The sequence below is a fragment of the Diceros bicornis genome, chromosome 18 (assembly GCF_020826845.1).
Source record: "Diceros bicornis minor isolate mBicDic1 chromosome 18, mDicBic1.mat.cur, whole genome shotgun sequence".
Taxonomy (NCBI): Eukaryota; Metazoa; Chordata; class Mammalia; order Perissodactyla; family Rhinocerotidae; genus Diceros; species Diceros bicornis.
The window spans coordinates 34,510,199-34,532,937 of NC_080757.1; the positions used below are offsets into that span (position 1 = coordinate 34,510,199).

Genomic DNA, 22,739 nt, shown 5'->3' on the forward strand with positions numbered 1-22,739 from the left:
TATATACATTAGCATATTTAGTCCTTTTGAAAGTCCTTCAAGGTAGTTGTTTCCAATTTCCAGGAAAGGACACTGAGGTGTTTCCAAGGGTTTTTTTTTTGACTAAGCATTTAAAAGATGAAATAATTTGCCCAAAGTGACACAAAATTTAGTAGTAAATTTGGGATTCAACCCCAAGCTTGCTATATATGTTCCGTTATTTTACACTGCGCTTCAAAAGACACCAACGATTTTGCTTGTTTCCTTTCTTTTCATTTGACTTAGCCTTGCTGAATTAAAGCTTAAGAGAGCTATGAGGAGATTTTAATCTCACTCAAAGCTACTAGTTGTGATTAAAAGTTTTGTGTGATATGAGATTAATCCCACAATTGACGAACTCGTTGATTTTAGAAATTATCAATAGTTTATCAGCTGTACTTTAAAAATTGATTTATTATATCAGTACTCTTTTAGTATTCTGAATACAACACACACATTCTCCTTATCGCTGTGATTTATGGGAGGCCAGCTGAACCTGGGCATTGACTTGAACTTTTGAGGTCTAAAGTTTCATCCAACTTTTTAAAACGTAAATAGACTCTACTACCAAATTGATCTATAACATTTATGGAAAGTACATCTATACCTGATTCCAGGATGATAAATAATAGTAAAAAAAATTGAAATACAAAATGTGCCCTGATTTTCATGAAATGTTCATCTCATGAATTTGTCCTGGAAGAGAATCATTCATTAAACAGACTTACCACGCTTCTTGATGCCTATTTGTCAGAAGTCAAAATTATTTTTAAATAGATTAGCATTATTCTATCATTATTTATCTTGAAGTTACTCCAATGTTTTCCTTTAATAATAATCACTTTATTATTAATAATATATAATATGATTATTAATAACGATAGTGTAAATAATCACTTATATCACTATGGCAATGCAAATTGCTGTAAATTTTTTACAAAGTAACTTAACAAATACACTTATGCCTTGTCCTTTAACCCTGACTTTCACACGCTGTGCTAAAGAAAGATTCTAAAAGACGAGGAGCAGGGGATGCTCTGGATTTGAAAAAATTAATTGCAGTATTCAAACAACCAAATGACCAATAGAAAGGGAATAATTTGGAAAGTATGGTATGTTTACTAAAAGGACTGTTATATGAACATTAAAAATAAGAATGGAGAGAACAACTCAGGAGGTAATGTTTGGTGGATGAAGCAGAAAACAAAATTATTGCTACCCTCTTCTAATTACGTAGATTAGAAATAATCTTTTTATCTCTGGTCTTTTATGTTCTACTCTTGTTATTGTTTAAGTTACATGGTTCTCAAAAATCTAAGGACTATTTATCCTTGAACTTATTTGAGGGAAAATGTGGAGAGGAGTCTGAAGGGTGGGCCTTCCTATAAAATCTGTGAATAGTGTTTCTACATGGAGTTTTATGTGTCCTTCTCTTCTTCCTATTTTATTAAAACATTTATTAACGCTGTCCCTAGTGCACCTATTACATATAATATAATATAATATAATGTAATGTAATGTAATGTAATGTAATATAATATAATATAATATAATATAAAGTATAATGTGACATTATAGTAGACAAGGCACATCATTTACCCTTGAGATAGTTTTAATGTAGTTAGGGATACAGGGTTACAGGAAAATACAGATGAAAAATATGTGAACAAATTGTTGCAGCAGTGAGAAGACTAAAGAGTCACAACGACTAAATGTAATAGGGGATCCTGGAACGGAAAAAGGACGTTAGGTTAAAAACGTAGGAAATCTGAATAAAGTATGGACTTTAGTTAATAACAAGGTTTCAATACTGGTTCATTAAGTGTGACAAATATACTAATGGAGGATGTTAATAATAAAGGAGACTCTTTTTGGGTATATATGGGAACTCTCCATACCATCTCTGTAATTTTTGTATGAATCTAAAACTACTCTGAAATAAAAAGTATATTAATATACGTATATATGTATATATATAATACATATAGCATAAATATATATATAAACCTATAACGTATATATATATACGTAGAAAGAAAGAGAGAAAGTAAATAAAGAAAAAGGAGTGGTACCAGACTACTATTTTCTCTCCTGTTTCCTTTTTTTCTCCAACCTTAGTGGTCTCTCCCTCTCAATCTCATTCTGGATTTTCTTCCTCTATTCAACCTTTAAATATTGAACATCCCTCTATTCTGTGTTTCTTTTGGTCTCTCTCTACACATTTTCACATTCTTCTTGGTGACCTCTTCTAAATTCTTGGTTTTAAATATCATTTATATATCAAAGGATCATAAACATAGATCTCATCTTGACCTCTCCTCAGAACTCCCTTTATGTCTAACCACCTACTTGACATCTCCCCATAAATGCCCACTAGCCATCTCAAACAGAACTCTTGACTTCACTTCCTGCTCCAAAGCTACTCCTCCCTCAGTCTCCCTTGTCATCTCAATAACTGTCAACATCTAGTCACTCAGGCCAAAAAAAGTGATAGTTATCCTTGATCTGTGGTCTTTAACATCCCTCATCCAGTCCATCAGCATATCCTATTCACTCTTCCTCTAAAACATACAGGGTCCATCCACTTCTGTTTTCACCAATGCTATCCTAGTTGAAGCCACCCTCATCTTTCTCCTGGACTACTACTTAAATGGTCAGACCTTGAACCTTGAACCTCTTGAACCTCTCTCCCCATGCATCCACTATGGTTCACCCATAATGGCCACTTTTATGTTTCTTGAAAAAGCCAAATTCCTTCCTACCTTCTTAGGGTCTTTGAATCCACCTGAAAATACTATTGCTGTTGATCTTCATGAGACTAGATTTTTTTGTGTGTCATTTAAATCTCAGCTTAAGTGTCATAATCTCAGAGGCCATCACTGTCGCACAATCTAATGTGTCCTTCCAGTCACTCTCTACTATATCACCCTCTTTAATTATACTGCAGAGGACTTTTCTCTATCTAATAGTCTCCTTGTGGTTTAATTTAGTTATTTGCTTTTTTTCTGTCTCCTCCAGTAGAATGTAAGTTCTTGGAAAACAGGAACTTTGTATTGTCGATGTGTAGAACACTGCCTGACAGTCAATCAATGTTCGCTGAATTAATGAAAGTGACAAATGAGGAATAGAGACTAAAGTTCTGAAATTCAGGGAAGTGAAGCATTACAGTGGAGCTGGAATGATCAGAAAGAGTTTCTGGAAAGGCGTGGGATTGGTGGGGCTTTGAGAATTGAGTAAGACTAGTCAAGAAGAAGAAGATAAAGAGAGAATTCTGGAAAAAAAGGCTAAAGTAAACGTGTGGAGAGAGTAATAAATGTGATATACTTGAGGACAGCAAGTAGAACCGAAATTTTGTGAAGATTATGAGAAATGAGATCAGCATGAGTGATAAATCCAAATTGCAGCGATTCTAGAATACCAGGCTAAGAATCACGTTAGCCACGTTAGGAACTTTCCTCCTGTTGATCTTTCAACTCCAGCTACCTTTGAGCTTCTTAACCATGATCTTATTCTAAGCCTTTTTAGGTGCAAGTAATACAGGATGCTGCACCACCAATTATTTTCTTTCTTGATCTTCCAACACAAATAAAATTTGGATGTCAGCTTGCTTGGGTCTGGCCCAATGTGTAAGGTGATTCTAGCTTGTATCCCTCTTCTGTACTTGGAACGTCACTATGTCACCCAGTTAGCCAGTGCAATGATCTGAGCGTTCTGTCTAGTTTTTATGGTACGTGGGGATCACAGAGGGTGGAGGGAGAGAAATGAGTTTCAAACTTGTCACACAACTTTAGAAAAATAAAGAATGGCAGAGATGTAAATACTCTCAGGTATGGCATTTCCCCCCTCCCATTCCCCCTATACTTTTAAATGAAACACGTTGAGCCAGATAAAAGAGTTTGCTGTGGCTTTGATTTCCCCAGGCAGAGTGTCAGCTCCTGGTGCTCTCGCACCTGTCAAAGGAGTGTCAACCAACTTGAAAATGCTTTTGTCCACATTCCCACTGACCAGAAATATAGGCATCACACCAAGCCTTTGGATATAAACTAAAATCTTCCCAAGGACTGTTTGAGCCGGACTGCAAGTTTGTATAATATATGACTACAGCATTTTTCATGCGTTCATGTAACTTTCATTGGGCACCTCTTATGTTTCCAGCTTTGCATAAATAATGGGATTTCAAAAGACGACACATTCCCCAACTTCAAGAAAGTTATAGTTTAGTGTGAAAAAACAACATGGAAACAGACAAACGTGGGGCCCTATCTAAATGCTAAAATGTAGGATAACATATAATATAAAGAGGGCACAGAGGGAGGAGAGACTTACCTGGTGGCATAACAGTCAAGCATTTGGGGAAGAGCATTAGCCTTGGCAGGTCCAATGGGTGCCGTGCAGTGCACTAGGGCAGTCATTTACATTTCCTCTGGTGATCCATGCTCTTCTCTGTCCCTGCTTCCCAAGGAGGGGGCAGAATTGGCCATTAAAGGGAAAACAGTGATGTCCTGGGGATATGATACATCTGCTGGAAGCAGGACTTTTTTCTCTTCCAACACCTGGTGTTCTCCTGATCTAATAAGCTCAGTGCCTCCTTCCTCGAGTTACATCCTCAGGCGGACAAAAGCAGTTTCTTAGGGAAATAACTGTTCAGATTATCACATTAAAACCGAGTAAGCATAGCAGCACTTGTGCTCTAACCGCCTCTCCCATGTATTCGGCTTTGTCTTTCCTTGTCGTAAACCACCCAGCACAGATATAATTGTAGTGACCCAGGGCTTGGAAGCACATTTTTGCAATATGCGTGCTTACGCTTTGGTGTGTGTTGACTGTTGGTGGAGTTTTACTAAGCCATCTCTCTTCCCCTCCCGGATCCCTTTGTGAGGGCTCCTCCTGTCCCTCTAGCTCCATTCCCTTCCCACCACATTATGGCACTCTCAGTCGTTGCTCTTGAATTTTGTTTTCCACCTGCTCAAGAGACCACTATAATTTCCACATGGAAGTGTTTCACAGTTGTGCGTTCTCTGAATCTGAGCTAGTTAAGCTGCTTAACTCTGTCTTGCAGCTAATGATAGGGATTGAAACATATATATATAAATGGAGTGTAAAAGTTAATCTCAAAATGCTGTGAAAGAATTAGCATGTGAAATTATAATTTATCTGTGGAAACAGATGAGATTCCCAAGAGTCATCCAGAAACATGCTTTATAGACTTGTGGGAGGAGTAGAAGGGCTTCCAGGAATCAGTCAGGTCCCTTACGACTGGTTTGAAAACCCAGCTTGGGGTTGTGGGCAGTGTATATATGAGGTGCCACCAACTTTGGCGGTTTAGCCCAATGGAAATGGGGTGGGGAGGGGGCCATATTGAATTTTATGTAGACTCTGGTGACCAATTCCAGGAAGTTGGGAAAAGATTTAGTATTACACATGCTTTCTCCAGTGCTTATTGATCAGCTACCATTTACGTGTAATTGGAAACTCAGGTATTTCCAAATTCTTTTTGATTTTTTCTTTAAAGTAGCTCATTTCTAAAAATTTGAGTAGGAAGCGGAACTACATGACAAAAATCGTTTCTAGTTCTAAGACAGGAATCAGCACTGCTGCCCACCACAAGCCGAATCCAGACCTCTATCTGTGGGCTGTATTTTATTGGCACACAGCCACACCCATTCATTTATAGATTGCGTATGGCTGCTTTTGTGCTACAATGGCAGAGATGAGTAGTTGGGACAGAGTCGGCATGACTTTCAAAGCCTACAATATTTACTTTCTGGCCATTTACAGAAAAAGTTTGCTGACTCCTGTTCTAAGACACCATACTTTTTTTTTTTTAATTTTTTGTTTATTGCAGTCACATTGGTTTATAACATTGTATAAATTTCAGATGTACATCATTATACTTCTATTTCTGCATAGATTACATCATGTTCACCACCCAAATACTAATTACAACCCATCACCACATACATGTGCCGAATTATCCCTTTCGCCCTCCTCTCTCCCCCCTTCCCCTCTGGTAACCACACTTTTTAAAGTGGCATCCTTTCTCTGTGCCTCGGTTTCCTCATATGTCTGAGAAGAGATTGGAGCAGTGAACTCTGTCTCTTTTCAAATCCTGAGATTCTGAGTTTTCTTTTGAAAATCATAAGTTCTCAAAACTGCCACATTGAAAAAAAGAAAATAAAATTGAAATATGTTTTCTTTACTATCAAGAGAGAGGCCCTTGCTATGTATATCTCTTCATCTGGCAGTGATGACGGCTTTTATTGTCAACACAATTTTTTTGATTAGACATCTGGATTTTTCCCTGGGGACTGCGTGCATGTTAAGTAAAGAAATGCTGATCCACAGGCAAAGAGAAGCAGAGAACACTGTGGAAGCTAAGACTGCTTTCTGTTCCCCTGTTTGCTCTGAGGAATTCTCCATTGGCTCTCCACTCACTGGAAACCAGATGTAAACAACAACAAGATGACTATTGAGGATCTGGCTGGGAGGCGATAAATGGAAATCCAGTAATTCTTTTGGTGCTCTATCGCAAACAAGCTGCTGGTAGTATAGCAGCCCCCCCTTATCTGTGGTTTCACTTTCCACGGTTTCACTTACCCACGGTCAACCACAGTCTGAAAATATTAAATGGAAAATTCCAGAAATAAACAATTCATAAGTTTTATATTGCACACTGTTTTGAGTAGCATAAGGAAATCTCTGATGCTCTGGCTCTGTCCCACCCAGGATGTGAATCATCCCTTTGTCCAGCGGATCCTCGCTGTCTATGCTACCTGTCCGATAGTCACTTAGTAGCCCTCTTGGTTATCAGATCACTGTCGTGGTATTGCAGTGCTTGTGTTCAAGCAACCCTTGTTTTTTTTTTTTTTTTTGGCAAGGAGGACCAGCGCTGAGCTAACATCCGTGCCAATCCTCCTGTTTTTGCTGAGGAAGACTAGCCCTGGGCTAACATCCGTGCCTATCTTCCTCTACTTTATATGGGGCGCTGCCACAGCATGGCCTGACAAGCAGTGCATCTGTGTGCGCCCGGGATCCAAACCGGCGAACCCTGGGCCGCGGCAGCAGAGCACGCGCACTTAACCGCTTGCGCCACCGGGCCGGCCCCAAAGCAACCCTTGTTTTACTTAATAATGGCCCCAAAGTGTGAGAGTAGTGACGCTGGGAATTCGGATATGTCAAAGAGCAGCCGTGAAGTGCTTCCTTTAAGTGAAAAGATGGAAAGTTCTCAACTTAAGAAAAAAATCGTATGCTGAGGTTGCTAAGATCTATAGTAAGAATGAATCTTCTGTTGGTGAAATTGTGAAGAAGGAAAAAGAAATTTGTGCTAGTTTTGCTGTTGCACCACAAATATGTATGTATAGGAAAAAACATAGTGTATATAGGGTTCGGTACTATCCATGGTTTCAGGCATCCACTGGGGATCTTGGAACGTATGCTCTGTGGATTAGGGGGGACTGCTGTACTGTGGAAGAACTTGAAATGAGGTGCCTCTTAACTGCACTGCCCTGTCTTTCCAAATTGCCAAACAGGATGAGGCCAGACTGGGCATACAAGGGCATCGAAAACATATTACATAAAATGCCTTCATTTTCTTCAACTCTAGCCTGCTGGTGTCATATTCTATAATTGTTTGGACATCAGCTGGGCACTGTTTAGGCTGATTGATTTTTGCAGGGTGAATTTGGATCCTCCACAATGCATGTCAAAGAAAGCTAACGGAAAATCTGCAGTTCTGTCGTTATAACAGACTTCAGGTGGTCTGATTGTCTGGGCTCCTGCTAAAATCTTACATAATTCCACTTCTGAATGGATGGGGTAGCTGAGAAAGCAGTGATTGGAGATGAGGAGAGACAAAGTGTTTTGCAACTTTCTGGATGGAACAGAGGCTTTCGGTGAGACTTTTGTGAATTGCAACACTTAATTATCTAGGGACTTCTGTTTCTTCTACCTTTTAAATAACGTTTCTTAAATTGATGCTTCAGTCAGACTGATAGGTCTTTCTTACAGGAGTGTGTGGGGTGTGTGTGGGGGTGTGTGTGTGTATGCACACATGCGTACGAGAGAGACAGAAGAGAGAGAGAGAACATGAATATATCTAAAAATCTGAAAACTTAGTCATTTCATTCAGGATTGTATTAGAATTAGCTTTCTCTTTTTGCCCACTTAAGAGCAAGCATCTTTGCTTTCTCATTTTTCCTCACTGCTTTATTCTTTGGTGGAAATAACAGTTTCTTAAGGATATGGTCAAATATAAGGAAAAGTAGAAAAAAGCAGGAAAAAGTGGAAAAAAATATTTGAATATGTAGTGGGGCGGCAAATAGAGCCGACATTACAATTCAGATAGATGGGGAAAGATGTTATCTTTTATCCAATTAGTCAAAACATTATCCTCTGCTTACTGTCCAACATGACATTTCACCCCATCTCATTTAGGGTATATAAGTAGTGCTAAAAATAGTCCCTTAGGTCAATGATTGTCAGAGGAGTGTCTGTTCCTGGGGGAGTGTTTTGGAAGTGAGTGAGGGCAACTTGTGATTGTTTTAATGAAGGAGGTTGCAATTAGCACCAACTGAGGGAGTGCAGAGAATATGCTCTGCAATATGTTAGACAGTTCCAAACAGTGGTAAATTGCCCATGTCCCAGCAGACATTCGAGTGAATAAAAAACTAATTTATCTGAGCCTACAAATTCCATTTTGCATATGAACACAAAGTATCTCTTACCTAGCTTCAGTATACTCTGCTCCTCAGCAATGCAAATACCGTGTAAATGAAGGGAAGACAGTACTTAATTTTGTTCCGAACTTTGCCAAGAGTTGTTCACTGTTTTGGAAAATAACACCACTGAGGGCAATACCACATGTGGATTCTGGAATCTCCAATACAACACAACCATGTCATTTGTGCCTGTTTCAAATCAAACATCCAGCTTCTTCATTTTATCTTCTAGTGCATCATACCCAAGTATTTACAAATTGAAATATATATTTTATTATAAATTCTGTTCTTTGCATTTCTCCTTTATAGTACAGTTAAAGCTTTACATTGATTATATTTATTGTTTTTTTGAAATTATATGTGTAAATTAGCAGTCAACAAACTTTTTCAGTCAAGAGCCATATAGGAAACGTTTTAGGCTTTGTGGGCCAAATGGTCTCTGTCACAACTATTCAACTCTGCCACTGTAGTGAGAAAGGAGCTATAGACAGAATGTAAATAAATGGGTGTGGCTGTGTTCCAATAAAACTTTATTTATGGACACTGAGAAATTTGCATTTAATATAATTGTCACATGTCACAAGATACTATTCTTTTTTGATTTTTTTCGACTATTTAAAAATGTCAAACTGTTCTTAGCTCTTGGGCCCACAGTCATTCTGCCGTCTCTGCCGGTCTCTGTTCTAGTGCATCATGCTCAAGCATTTACATGTTGAAATATGTATTATTATAAATTACGTTGCTTTTATTTCTCCTTTATATTGTAGCTAAGGCCCTGTGTTGATTTTTTGAAATGAATGTGTATAAATACTATAAACAAAAATTTTTATAAAATATCTTGGTAAAAAAATGTAATGTAAAACAAAAAATTTTGAGTGCTGTGCATATCCTTACTTGGAATAGTGAAATATATGCAAGAGTGTGGCTTTCCCAACAACTGGCTCTGAGAATAAAGAGAGAGGCCGTATTTGTGGTTTAAATTATTCAAAAGACAGGCAACAACCCTGATTGGAGAAAATTTAGTGAATTTTGATAAAACTCAGAAGTTCCTGTGTTTGATAAGGAAAATCAATGCTTATCTGTGATGCAAAGCTGTTAGGTGATGTCCTGGTTCAATGCTTTTGGGCTTTCAGAAATGTGTATCTTTTCCAGGTTTGGGACAAGCTCCATGTTCAGCAGAGCTAGGCTGAAGTTTAGTGAAATATCAGAGTTGGTTTTTTTTTCCAGTGTACTGTCTGTGAATTTTATTTAATTATCATCAAAATGAGCACTACAAAGTGCCACTGGTGCATTAGGTGACGTCTCAGTGTATTAGGTGACACCTGATCTCACAGATTTCTGTGCCTTTGGGATTCTCATCTTGCTCCTATGACGACCCTCCAGTAAGTTGGGAAAGAGGATGGGGGGGTCGTGCAATGTCAAGTACCAGGAGGAGAATCAGAATCATTCTGAACTCTAGAGAAATGTTTTTTATCCACCTATTTGGTGAACTTTGCAACCTTATAACTCTGGATCTGATTTCTTGACTTGGTCAGGCCTAAAGGTCTCCTGGCTGACTTCACATCTCCTTGTCTTTCCCTGGTGCTACAAATACCTGCATCTCTGTTGACTCTTACATCTGGCTCCCTGGCTAGACAGGACCTCTCCATCCTCTGCTTTAAGGTCACTCCTCCCTTCGCCTGCTGCCCCAGAACAGATGCACTTTCTTTCAGCTCAGCTGCCTTCAGGCTCTTCCTCAATGGCTGTGGGAACATCTGGCCTCTATCCATGCCACATGGGAAGTTAGAGTACTGGGAAATCCAGTATACTTTGATATAACCGTGCCCTAGATTTGTGCTGGGCAGCTTGAAAGGGGATATCTTTCCAGAGCCTTAAATAGGTTTTTTTGTCTCTCTTCTATTTGTTTCTAAAATCCCCTAACCCCACTGTCAGCTCCAGAAAGAGGGTGCTTCTCTTTTATTCATCCTATGTCATAAACCCTCCTTCATCACAGAGCTGCACGCCTCAGGGGTCTTAATATCTAGGCGGAAAAAGTATCTTCTCTATACTATGGGAAGACACTTGGAGCTAAGCAATCGAAGGTCATAGGGAAGCTAAAGGAATTTAGCAAATCCGCTCTCTACGTAAAGCTTTGCTTTCAAACCCATTGTCTTGTACCATTCTTTCTAACCCAGAATGATGAGTCTGAAGAAGGAGACTGAAAAAAGAACAAGGTTTAAGGAAAGGAAATTAAAAGTTTAACATTTGCTATATACGGGCCAAATTACAAGTATGGTTGAAATTACCTTATTTTCTTCCACTATGACTGAGAGCTGAAATATGAATGCAGTTTAATTAGTAAAGGGATCAACACAAGTTTACGTGTCGCCTATACTTTGGGGTGTATATGTAACCGAATTGCCCCAATTCACCCATCAGCTGTCATAAATGTCAAGGATTATCCTGAGGTCTTGTCAGTGTGATCTCACAGATCCCTCTGTTATGTCCCAATTTCTTGGACTTTCTACCCTTTCTCCCTATCATGTCAAAAGCTCTCACCATGATTGTTTCTTGGTTTCATTTTCCTGGGACCTGAGGAAAGCTGGCTGATTGTACCATCCCTCTTCCAGCTTAGTCCTTTCAGCAAACTCCCTCCCTCTCCATTCCTAAGGGTTCTGAGCACATGTAGAGTTCTTACCTTGCTTGTGGATGGGATCAGCCTCCTCTCCGCAGTTCCAGTGGAGGGTGTGTGTGTGTGTGTGTGTGTGTGTGTGTGTGTGTGTAGGGGGCAGGTGCGCAAAAGAGATGAGTCAGAGATAGAGAGAAGTGATAGAGGAATTCAGATAGGCTTAAATACATAATTACTGTCTATTTCTCTTTAATGGAAATATCCTGAGTGCTTTTTATCAAACTCTATGAAAATATATTTACAGGTTAATAATCTGTTTGAAAATAAGGAGGGGGAGGGATTGCTGTTGCATTTTGTAGTATGACTTGTGGGTGAAAGATTATTTTATGTGTATTCACCCTTCTTACTTGGCCAAGACACAATACTTCTCTGCTATCATCTTAGTCTCTCTTCCTTGTTTTTCCTTTAGCTCAACAGAATTCACCAAAAATCCATGAAGGCTGGTGGGCGTACAAGGAGGTGGTCCAGGGAAGCTTTGTTCCAGGTAAATACACAATTATTCTGGTAATTTTACTTTTAAGAAAATAATTTGAATGAAATATAGTATTCTCTCCAGAATTTAGCATTTGCTACATGGCAAGGAATGTATTGGAAAAGGCAGCGTAGTCTGACTTATGTGTTCGATGAATACTCCATCATGAGAAAGTTTATTAGGGAGTGGCAACTTAACCAAGACCATGGTTTTCCATCTGAGCCCGCAGCCCAAGGTTGTTCCATCTGCAGGTAGCTCTGATAGGGAGAGGGCGATAGAGAGTTGAGGGTTGAAGCTCTGTTGGCTGGAATTTGGTTAAGTGAGAAAGAGCCATTTTTTAACATTAATGAAACAGGAAGTCTGGAAAGGCTGACCGTGGCAACGAGGCTTGCTAGGATGCATGCTGTCACTGATGTCACATCAATAGCATCCATGGTCAGGACTTAGCAGATTGGGTCAAGCGCCAGCTAAAAATAACAGGCAAAGTAGATGCTGTCAGCATGGGGGGAGAGAACTGAAGACAGGTTAGAGCCAGAAACAAACCATGACGTTAGTTTAGAAGCAAGACTGAGGGTCCTTGTCTTCCACTTACTCTTATCCTAATTGTGGTGCTCATCCTTCTGCTGCATCAAGACTTTAGAGGGGAGAGAGGCAAGAGAAAGAGCAAGAAGGTTAAACAGAAGGATGGAAGGGAAGGCAGGTGAGATATTTCAAAGTATTTTTACTGCATAGATGTAAGAGAGTAAGAAGTAGGGCTCTCAAGAGGCACCAATGTAGGGTCCCCACTTAGTTACCGAGAACGGAGGGCCCAAGTGTCAGTCAAGGTCTTTGTAGTTGGTGGCAGGTGGAAAGAGCAGTGTCCCTAGGTCACCTGGTTCATTCTTGGCTGCTATGTCTTCTTTCCTGTTCCTCTGTAGAGTTCGTTCCATCAGCTGTGCAGAGCTAAGCAAGTTACTGAACCCCAGTGAGCCTCACTTTTCTCAGTTGCATTGTGTGACAATAATTCCTGCTCTTGGAGCTTTTCAATAGAAAGAAAGCAGGCGTGGTGAGGGAGAGTGGGTGACCCAGGAAAAAGCCAGCTGACTGCCAAATAGCCTCATAAATTGATATTATTAACTTGATAAATTTACTATGGTACATTTATTCCTTGGCCCAGTGGGCATAGAAACTGGACTTGATTAATTCATTCAGAAATGATCAGGTTTCTAATAATAATTGTTAACAACTTAATTGACACAAGCTATGTTCATATGGCATGATATAGATACATGGCATTTTATACTTACAACTGGGCACGTCACTTTCCAGTGGATAGAATGCTTATATATTTTTCTGAGGAACCTGCTTCTCATATTCAAGATATCCCGGGAATTACGTTTATAATTATATTCTTGTGCTTTGTGATTACAGAATTAGAGCAACAAAGGGCATCCCCTCCAGGTTATAATGAGTCTTGCTAAACTAATACTGTCCTTGTAGTGACTGGAATGTTCATGGGTAAGCACTGGGTAGGCACTGTAAAATTTTATTTTTCTGCCCGACGTTTTTTTTTGATGCTTTCCCTTCTATTGACACATTTTTTTCTTTACATGTGCTCAAGTTTCCAGTTGATTGATGCTTCTAAGACAACTACAGGAAAGAAGTTTTATCTTTCCTTTATGTGTAGATTTAGAAGAGTTTAACTTTCCCTCATTTCCTGCTTTAAATGAGATAAGATGTGCAAAACCTGCTCCATGGGAAGCAATAAGGTGTGGAGGTCTGAGTGTGGACTCGAGTTGGACAGACCTGGAGCTGAGTCTGGGTTCTATGGCTTCCTGCTGTACTGTCAGCAAGCTGCCTACCCACTCGCAGCTCCCCAGGCTCTTCATCTGTTAAAAGGGAGATAAGAATTAAATCAGCCTCATGAGGTTTTGTGAGGATTAAATTGCAGGTAAGGTATTTATGGTAATGTCTGGTGCATGGTGTGAGTCAGTACATGTCAGCTGTCCTTGGTATAACTATCATTATTTTATCAGTAACAACATAATTGAATGTTTGATACTTCTCTGCTTGAGAAAAGGCAGAGAGCTATAAACTGGAGAATGTAATAATGCAAGGGAGGGTCTCTCATGATGCCTAGAGCATGGAAGGTGCTTAGTAAATATTCCTTGAATTTATAAGCTCAACGAATCTCTACACAGGGGCCAACTGAGAGGTGACTTTATCATCCTCTGGATTTAACAGTTCTGAAGCTCTGTGGCTTCCTGGTAAAGAATACTGGTATCTGATGATTTAACTTCCTAAATTTTTGGGAACTCCACTCTTAAAAAACAAAAGAATCATGAGAATTTTAAACTTAAGTAATTGGACCTAAGGCTCTAACATCTGACAGACTCCAGATGACCTACTTTATTTGAGTTGGTGTTTAGGGCAAACAATGGACCTTTTATCTCTTATTATCATTACTGAGTATAAGGTTAAAAGTGTTCTTTACTTTGCTACTGGGATTTTTTTTCAGGTTCTGGATGTGTGAAAGAGAAGAGAACTTCATATGATTAGATTATTTGGACAAGTTTTATTGTCCCATAAATACTTTACAAGAGTATCAAGAAATCATGGTCAGTTGGCATAACAGTTGTGAATCTGTGATTTCAACAAAGCTTGTGGTGGATAGAAATATATGATTTCTGTGGCAATGGCAAGCACAAGGTTGATTTAGGCCCAGAATGCCCCACTTTGGTCAATTCAGTAGCACTTATGGAATAGCCACCTGATGCCAAGCACCACTCGTGGGGCTGTGGATAAAGAGGCAACTGACAACATGGTTCTTAATCAAGGGTGAATCCACAATCTAAAGAGGAAAATAAGCTATAAACCCTTGACTCAATATAACAAGAGCTCTAATAGGGCTTATACAACCTTGTAAAGGAGTCCACAAAGTATTGTGATTCTGCCGCCTGGTGTTAAATACAGACTTTGTTGTTTACCTGCTCAAATCCATATCTTCGTTCAAGGCCACCCGTAGCCACAGTCTGCCTTGCAGGCAGATCCCCAGTTTTGTTTGAGTGTTCACCTTCCACACAGCCATGTGTTCAGGGAAGGAGCCCCTCCACACCCCCAGAAGGTTGGCTATAGATATTGGCTAATATCTATACCAATAATGGTGATTTCAGTCGCTTTCTTGACAGTGATTGATTTCATCATCAGACATCATGATGGCTAATTTTATGTGTCAACTTGGCTAGTCCACAGTACCCAGATATTTGGTCGAACCTTATTCTAGATGTTTCTGTGAAGATATTTTTTAGATGAGATTAACATCTACATCAGTAGACTTTGAGTAAAGCAGATTACCCTCCATAATATTGGTGGGTCTCATCCAATCAGTTGAAAGCCTTAAGAGAAAAAGACTGAAGTCCCCTGAGGAAGAGGGAATTGGGCTTTCAGAAGTCTTTGGACTTGAGCTGCAATATCAACTCTTCCCTGGGTCTCCAGCCTGCTGGCTTACCCTGCAAATTTTAGATTTGTCATCTCCACAATCACATGAGCCAATTCCTTAAAGTAAATCTCTTTCTCTATACTCAAACACACACACACACACACACACACACACACACACACACACACATTCTATTGGTAGTGTTTCTCTGGAAATTCCTGACATACACCAATATAGACATGAACGCATGATAAACAGTTCTATCCATGGCTTGTGAGGGGAAGTCTGCTGAACAAACTCGGGGACAAAACCTGCAGCGAAGATGGCAGAATAGAAAGTTGGAAAGAACCCAAGTCTTTTATGGCCCCCTGGAGCATTGAATTAACCATGGAACTGCCTCGGCACTGATTTTCTGAAGTGCGATAAGAAGCCTCTTATTGTTGGAGCCACTTTGAGTCAGGCTTTCTGTCACTTGCAGCCCAAAGCATTCTTCCAGATGCGGATTTCTCAGTTCAAGGTGGAAGGAAGGAAGTTGGAACTGGGTCTTTGCAATGTTCAAGATTGCTCAGAGTGGAGCAGGAGGAGAAGGTGGGGAAGATCAGAGTAAACAGCACTGGCAAAGAGGGATGAAAATGCCCTGTGGGTTTGGGGAGTGCTGGGTACTTCTGAGTGTCTGAAGGAGGGGGTACACGGTGGAGCATGAGGAGTGAGGAGGCCAGTAGGGTCGTCGGGGGGCAGGCCGTGAAACTCTTTGTGTTCCATGTTCAAGAGCTTAGACACAATCCCTTTAAAAACAGAGGAACTATAAGACATTTCTAAGCTCTAGAGAAACACAATCACATGTGTATTTTTAAAAGCCAGCTGTGGCTACGGTAATGGAGATGTACTGATTTCCATAAGAGTATCAGAGGCAGAAGGATCCGTGAGGTGTTGTTTTTTGTTTTTTTTTTAATCACCCAGGCAAGAGACCGCAAGCACCTATACCAAGACTGTGAAAACCCCCCAAAATTGGGTTAATCATGTTATTGAGGGATTCCATCTGGGGTTTGTTTAGTAGCCTTTAAAGTACATCTCTCTCTCACACATGTATATAACACATTTATAATTTAACATAAACGTACACATACATTTAACACATTTCAGAAAAAATTTGTGCCAAATACTGTCTGTTCACATTCCATTTATCTAAAACAGCAGGGAAATTGGGCATTCTCTTTAGAGGAGGCACTATGCTAGGAGCTGGGATTTCGAAAGACATGGCCTCTAATTTCTCAGAGTTTACAATCCGGTGGGAGAGGCAGTCGCTAGAAGTCATAAGCAGCCTTACACGCCCAGCACCTGCTCCACGTGGCCATGTGTGGATGGGGAGTTTAATTCTCCTTTTTCAGACTTGGACATCAGAATCTTGGGGCTTGCTTCCATTTTAAAGCTTTAAATCATGACACTTGAGGTCTATATTTTCACTTTATGGAACCCTAAAGCAGGTGAAAAACTTCTCTTCCATTCCACCACCTTCCAAAGGATCTCTCCCAGGTCGCTGAACCTGAGCTCTTTAGCTCACTCCTCCAGCAAGCTGTCTCTGAACACCTGCTCTCAGCATGGCCATACTTGGTCCTTCGCATATAAAGACACAAAGGAGATTCCACTGTGGCCTCAAGGAGCTGAGGATAGTGAGAGAGACATGGGTAAATGTCTGTCACCTTACAATGTTTCCAGGATTGCCATGGAAGGTGTTTGGAGCTACCCAGTCTGAGTGAGCACAGAGAGCTTCCCAGCGGAGGCAGTGCCTAAATTGAGTCCCTAAGGGTAACAAGTACGGTTGGTTCTGCAAGGGGAAGAAGAGAAGAAATGGTGTTTCAGAAAGGGGAGGAAGATGGGCAAAGGCCTGGAGGCTGGGAAGAGAGGCTCGCTGGAGCAAAAGAGTTCAGGGGAGTTAGGGCCGAGGAGGCAGCAGCGGCCCAGTCATGGAAGGTCATACCAACTGGGAGTTTGGGTTTTGCCCTAAAGGCATTGGGGCACCAAGAGAGAGATTGAAACTAGTGCAGAATTCAGGATGAGAGACCAGAGAGGTGTGAGCTAAGAGAGGAGCAGTGAGGACTCTGGGGAGGGTCCAGCTTCTAGGGGCAGGAACCTCATGTCCTACACCCCCTTACCCCTCCAAGACATAGTGCAAACCTTGCATACAGCAGGGGCTCAATGTTTGCTAAATCAACCTGGATCAGAACAGAGGAATTGTTACCCCTTGAAGCCAGGTGTAAATAATAATAATAATAATAATAATAAACACATCACTACAAATTGCAGTATGTGCTGTAAAGGTGTGTTGGAAAAACCTCAGTTTTCTACCTGTGTCTCCTTGCCTCCTCGTACAGAACACTTCACTACTCAAGCTTCCAGTCACCAAATGTATGGAGGATTTTTCCCACATCAAGCAATTCTCCATGACACCAGCTGAATCCTATAATTTAGCTCATTTCTGACACTATCTGCCTACAAATAGTGTCAGATCCCACAGATTAAGGGCTCAGTCCCATGAGACTGCCCCCCCCCCCGCCCACACTTCAGATGCCGATCTCAAGTAGTGATCCAAAGTTACCCACAACTTCTGTCTGATTTCCCCAAAATCAGAAGTTCCCACGACCACCTCCTTGGGTTCGATTAATTTGCTAGAGCAGCTCACAGAACTGAGGAAAACCCTTACTCATGTTACCAGTTTATTAAAGGATGTGATGAAGGATACAGATGAACAGCTAAATGAAGACTACATAGGGTGAGGTCTGGGAGGTTTCCGATTGCAGGAGCTGCTGTCCCCGTGGAGTTGGGCTGCATCACCCTCCCAATACGTGGATGTGTTCACCAACCTGGAAGCTCCCCAAGCCCCATACTATTGGGATATTTATGGAGGCTTCCTCATGTAGGCGTGATCAATTATTGACTCTATTCCTAGGCCCTCTCCCTTCTCTGGAGAAGTTGGGGGGGGGGAGGTGAAAATTCCAAGCATCTAATCATGGCTTGGTCTTTCTAGTGATCAGCCCCCATCCAGGAACCATCCAGGAGCCCACCAAGGGTGACTTCATTAGAACAAAAGATACTCCTAGTGCTCTTATTATTTAGGAAATTACAAGGGTTTTAGGAGCTCTGTGTCAGGAACTGAGACAGAGACAATATGTATATTTCTTATTATTTCACAAAAGCGTTTTCAAAAATCCAGCAAGAATAGTCTAGAAATCAGGGAAGACCTTTCTGCAAAAGCCATGGGAAGCAGAGACCGGAAGATTAGGAGGGGCAGTACCAGTGAAGAGTGGGCTTAGAGGAGTGTTCCAGGCAGAGGAATAAGCCCTGAGGAAAGGCTCAGAGGCACGCATGGGCATGACATGTGTAAGAAACAGAACAGCATTCACTGTGGCTGGAGTGTAGAGTGACAGAGGCAGGGTGGTTTGAGATTGGAGCTGGTCAGGAACCGGATCACACTTAGTGTGGACTGCACTTCAAGTATCTGTGTGGAGATCCTAGGGGTCATGGGAGGACAATAAAGTTATAAGCAATTTACTCTTCCTCAGAGATCTGGCAAGTACCAAGCAATCATGAAACTGAGTTTTCAACCATCTGAATGATGACTAGAGGAATTCGTAGCTTCCTTTCTGATCAGGATGGGATCTGGAGGCTGCTTTGGCTCACTGCACCGTCCTCTGGAGCATTCTTTAAAATTGAGTCGGAATGTTTCGCCCAGGCCAATAAACTCTCCCAACATGCAATTTCCCACCCCTTCCTTGTTGGGTAGTTTTAAAACCTCAAGATTGTTAGAAGATGAAGGTAATTACACTTATTGGCAACCACCTATGGTTTAGCACTGATGCTTAATTACCTGTGTTGCTCAAAATGGCCAATTTTCTTTGCTTAAGAAAGGCCCATATTAGATGCCTGTAAGGAATGTGAACTCTCTTTTCTCCCAGCAGTCCTCCTAGGAAGGGAAGCAGGCTGCATGGTGGGGGCGCTTGCTGATCCAGGATGGCCTGCCTGGGGTCATTCATGCCCCTCATTTCTTCATGTAGTAAATGGTGCCTATAGTAGTTTTTTATTGCTGGGTAACCAGTCGCCAACATTTAGCAGCTTAAATCGACATATTCATTGCCTCACAGTTTCCTTAGGTTGCTAGTCAGGCGTGGCCTAGCTGGGTCCTCTGTTCAGGGTCTCACAAGGCTGCAAAAGATGTCAGTCCAGCTGCATTCTCAGCTGGGGCCAAGCTCATGCAGGTCCTTGGAGAATTCAATTCTTTGCAGTTATAGGACTGAGGCCCTCAGTTCCTACAGGCTGTCCCTTCTCCATAGGCAGTTCACAGCATCACTGATTGTTTCTTCAAGGCCAACAGGAAAGTATCTTGCTTTGAATCTCTCCCTTCCCTTCTGGGAAAGCCTGGGCTCTCTTTTAAAATTTAGGCCTACCCAAGATCATCTCCCTTTTGATCAACTCAGAGTCAACTGATTGAGGACCTCATTCACATCTGCAAAGTCCCTTCATCTGTGACGTATAATGCAACCTAATCACAGGAGTGAAATCCCATCAGACTCATAAATCCCACCCATACTCAAGGTGGGGGGACTATACAGGGTGTGTACACCAGGAGACGGGAATCTTGGGCGCCATCTTACAATTTGGCCTGCCACAGAGCCCCACACTCCTCCATATAGTAAACTGTGGCCCTCATCCTTGCATATAGTAGAAAACCATAAAAAGCTGCTAATATGCTCAATTCAAATCAATTACAAGATGGCTTTGGAAAATGAGGTAGATACTGTTCTAGACTAATATCTTCAAATTAAGAAGTAGGAAGTAATATTCTTTGGGTTGGATCCTGCTTTTGTTGCTTTTGCATGAAGAGTATCCTCAGAAGAAAACCAAAACTAGCTTCCCCCAGCCCACCTCAGATTTCTCAGATTTATAACAAATGTATTGGGGGAAGGAGAGGGTAGGCTTTTGTACATGACTCCCGGCTTCCTGGTTTGGGCCACTTGTTGGAGAGTGGAGCCGTCCCGCATTGTGGAGACATAGGAAAGAAGCAGTGAAGTGGAGGGTCCAGGTGTGTAGAGGCTGCTTGTGGACAGCAGCCCTCAGGGGCTCATCCAGATGCCGCCCCAACTTGCTCTTCCAACCATTTTCCCCCTGCCCTTATCTCTCTGGCCCTTTATCCTCTGGCCTCAGACTCTGGCCTCTGATCTTCTCCCTACTCAGGGTTTGGTGACCTTGCCTTTTGGCCACCGGCTCAGGCTTGGTGTTTGCTTCCCCCATCCTCCCAACCTCCTACTCCATCTTTGACTGACAAGCTCTCCTGACACTGGTGTCAAGTGTAGCTCAGGACACAGGCTTTCTCCCCTCGGGAATTCACTGTGTGATCGCCCCAACCCCCATTCAGTTTCTCTTTGAAGGGAAGATGATCCCACAGCCCCTAAGCTTACCTACCCTCCAGCATCCTTCCATACATGCCAAGTGAGTGCTACATAAAGTCATTGAATGAGTTTCATATCACTGCTGTAACAAATTAACGTAAATGGTGGCTCAAAACAGCTCAAATTTATTATCTTATAATTCTAGAGGTCAGAGGTTCTAAAATCAAGCCCTTCCTGATGTCTCACTTCATGGCATCAATTTCTTTGCTACAAAAGTGTATGCAAACCTTTTTTGTTCGAGTGTAGAATTTTATTTTAATTTCTTTAAGAGATAAAGCTCGCATTTTACGGAGTCCTGTGGCATATTGTTTGGTCAAGGGAATAACCCTCTGCTATTGGAGGCAGTCAATCCTTACTGTGTACATTCTTGTTTTACCTATTGAATTTCCTTGAGCAGAGAGTAGGTGGGTGAGCACACCAGTACTCTGCCCCTGGACTTTGCTTTTGTTATTAACAATCTTATTCCTCATTTGGATCATGGAAGCAGTAAGGAGTATTGGAAAGTGCTCGCTGGCTTGACTCTTCATGAACTCTTAGGCAAGTCACTAGTATCTCAGGGTCTTGATTTCCTCACGGTATAAAGCGTATTGAGCTGCGTGGTTTTCAAAGACCCATTCTGGCTCCAATATTCTCTGAGAGTTTGCTAATGTGATATAAGATTGGTTTGGGAGATATATTTAGCAGCATTAAGAAATAGAATATTGATTTCATTCACAGGATAATTTTATTAAGTTCTCAGTATCAGTGTTTGGAAATGAAGTCAGCCACGTGAGCATGCCTCTCTAGATTTCTGATCTCATCTCTAAGAGAAGGAGGATAGAACTTAATGGATATATTCTTCTCAGTAAAGGAGGGTGATATTACACTCACCCTTAATTATAAATACCTTTAGTTATATTTTTTTCTCAGAAATTGGGATGTGTAGAGATTAAAATTTACTCTGAGCCTGATAGGTGCCAGACACCTTGTTAGACACTGGGGGTGCAAATAAGAATAAAGTAAATCTCCTGATCTTAGAGAGCTCACGGGCAAATTTAGAGACAGACATGCATATCAGGGGTTACAGTTCAGCCTGGGAAGGGATGGGAGACCAGAGTGGTGAGACAAAGGAGAAAGCAACTCACTCTATCCTTGGGGTCAGAGAAGGCTTTGCAGATGAAGACTTCTCTTGAGCTAGGCCTTAAAAGATGTGTAGAAATCTGCCAGATGGACAAGATGGAAAAGGTCATTGCTGGTGGATTGAATGAAATGGAATCTGACCTGCTACTAAATAGCAGATTGTAAACTTCTGGCAAGCAGTAAGCACTCCTATTCATCATCTCATTTATGACAGTCCCTATTATTACCATACGTCAAAGCTGTGTGGTGGAGTGTGTCCTGGACTCAGAAGATCATGCTTTGTATCCCACTCCATCCTGTACCAACTGTATGTTGTCTGCAAATCACCTAGCTTCCCAGAGCCTCAATTTACTCATTTGTAAAATCGGGACAATGAAACCTATGTCTCAAATATTTTTGTAAAATTAAAGTTATATATTAGATCCAGACATGCCTTATAGACTCTGGAAGTGTACAAAAGTATTACTAATTTTTATCATGATTTTGCAGTAGGCTATTTAAGTTTGCAAGGAAGAGACCTGCTCAAGTGTACCACCATGAGTTCCTAATACATCCTTCTAATCCAAGGAGGCACTGTAAGCCTTTTAAGGATATGTTAATAATAGCACGCTGTGCACACGGATACAACTTGAGCACAAGTGTACATAAAACCTGCATACATACTTCACTACAAAGAGGGTTTGTTTGGGTCAGGTTGCAGCCATCCAATAGGGAGTACTTCTGTTTGATGGGCTTTTGGACCAAGTCTTCTCAGAGGTACATGGCTTTCCTGGTGCCACGCACCAACCCTGGTCTAGTCGACACAAGTGGCTCTAGCCAGTCAACTACTTGGGGAATACGTCCGGAGCTTCAGGACCTATCCAGTTGGAACTGTACTAAGGGA

At 41.2% G+C, this 22,739-nt stretch overlaps 1 protein-coding gene across 2 annotated transcripts in view; it reads left to right on the forward strand.

Moving 5' to 3' along the window:
* Positions 1-22,739, forward strand: part of CA10 (carbonic anhydrase 10) — a 459,693-nt gene that overhangs the window by 59,181 nt on the left and 377,773 nt on the right. Inside the window, exon 2 of one of the 2 annotated variants that reach the window (XM_058560656.1) lies at positions 11,813-11,887. The exons of the other annotated variant lie outside the window; for it this stretch is intronic. Within the exon in view, the coding sequence (XP_058416639.1) occupies positions 11,813-11,887 (75 nt within the window). The remainder of the gene's footprint in view (positions 1-11,812; positions 11,888-22,739) is intronic. 2 annotated transcript variants of the gene reach the window in all.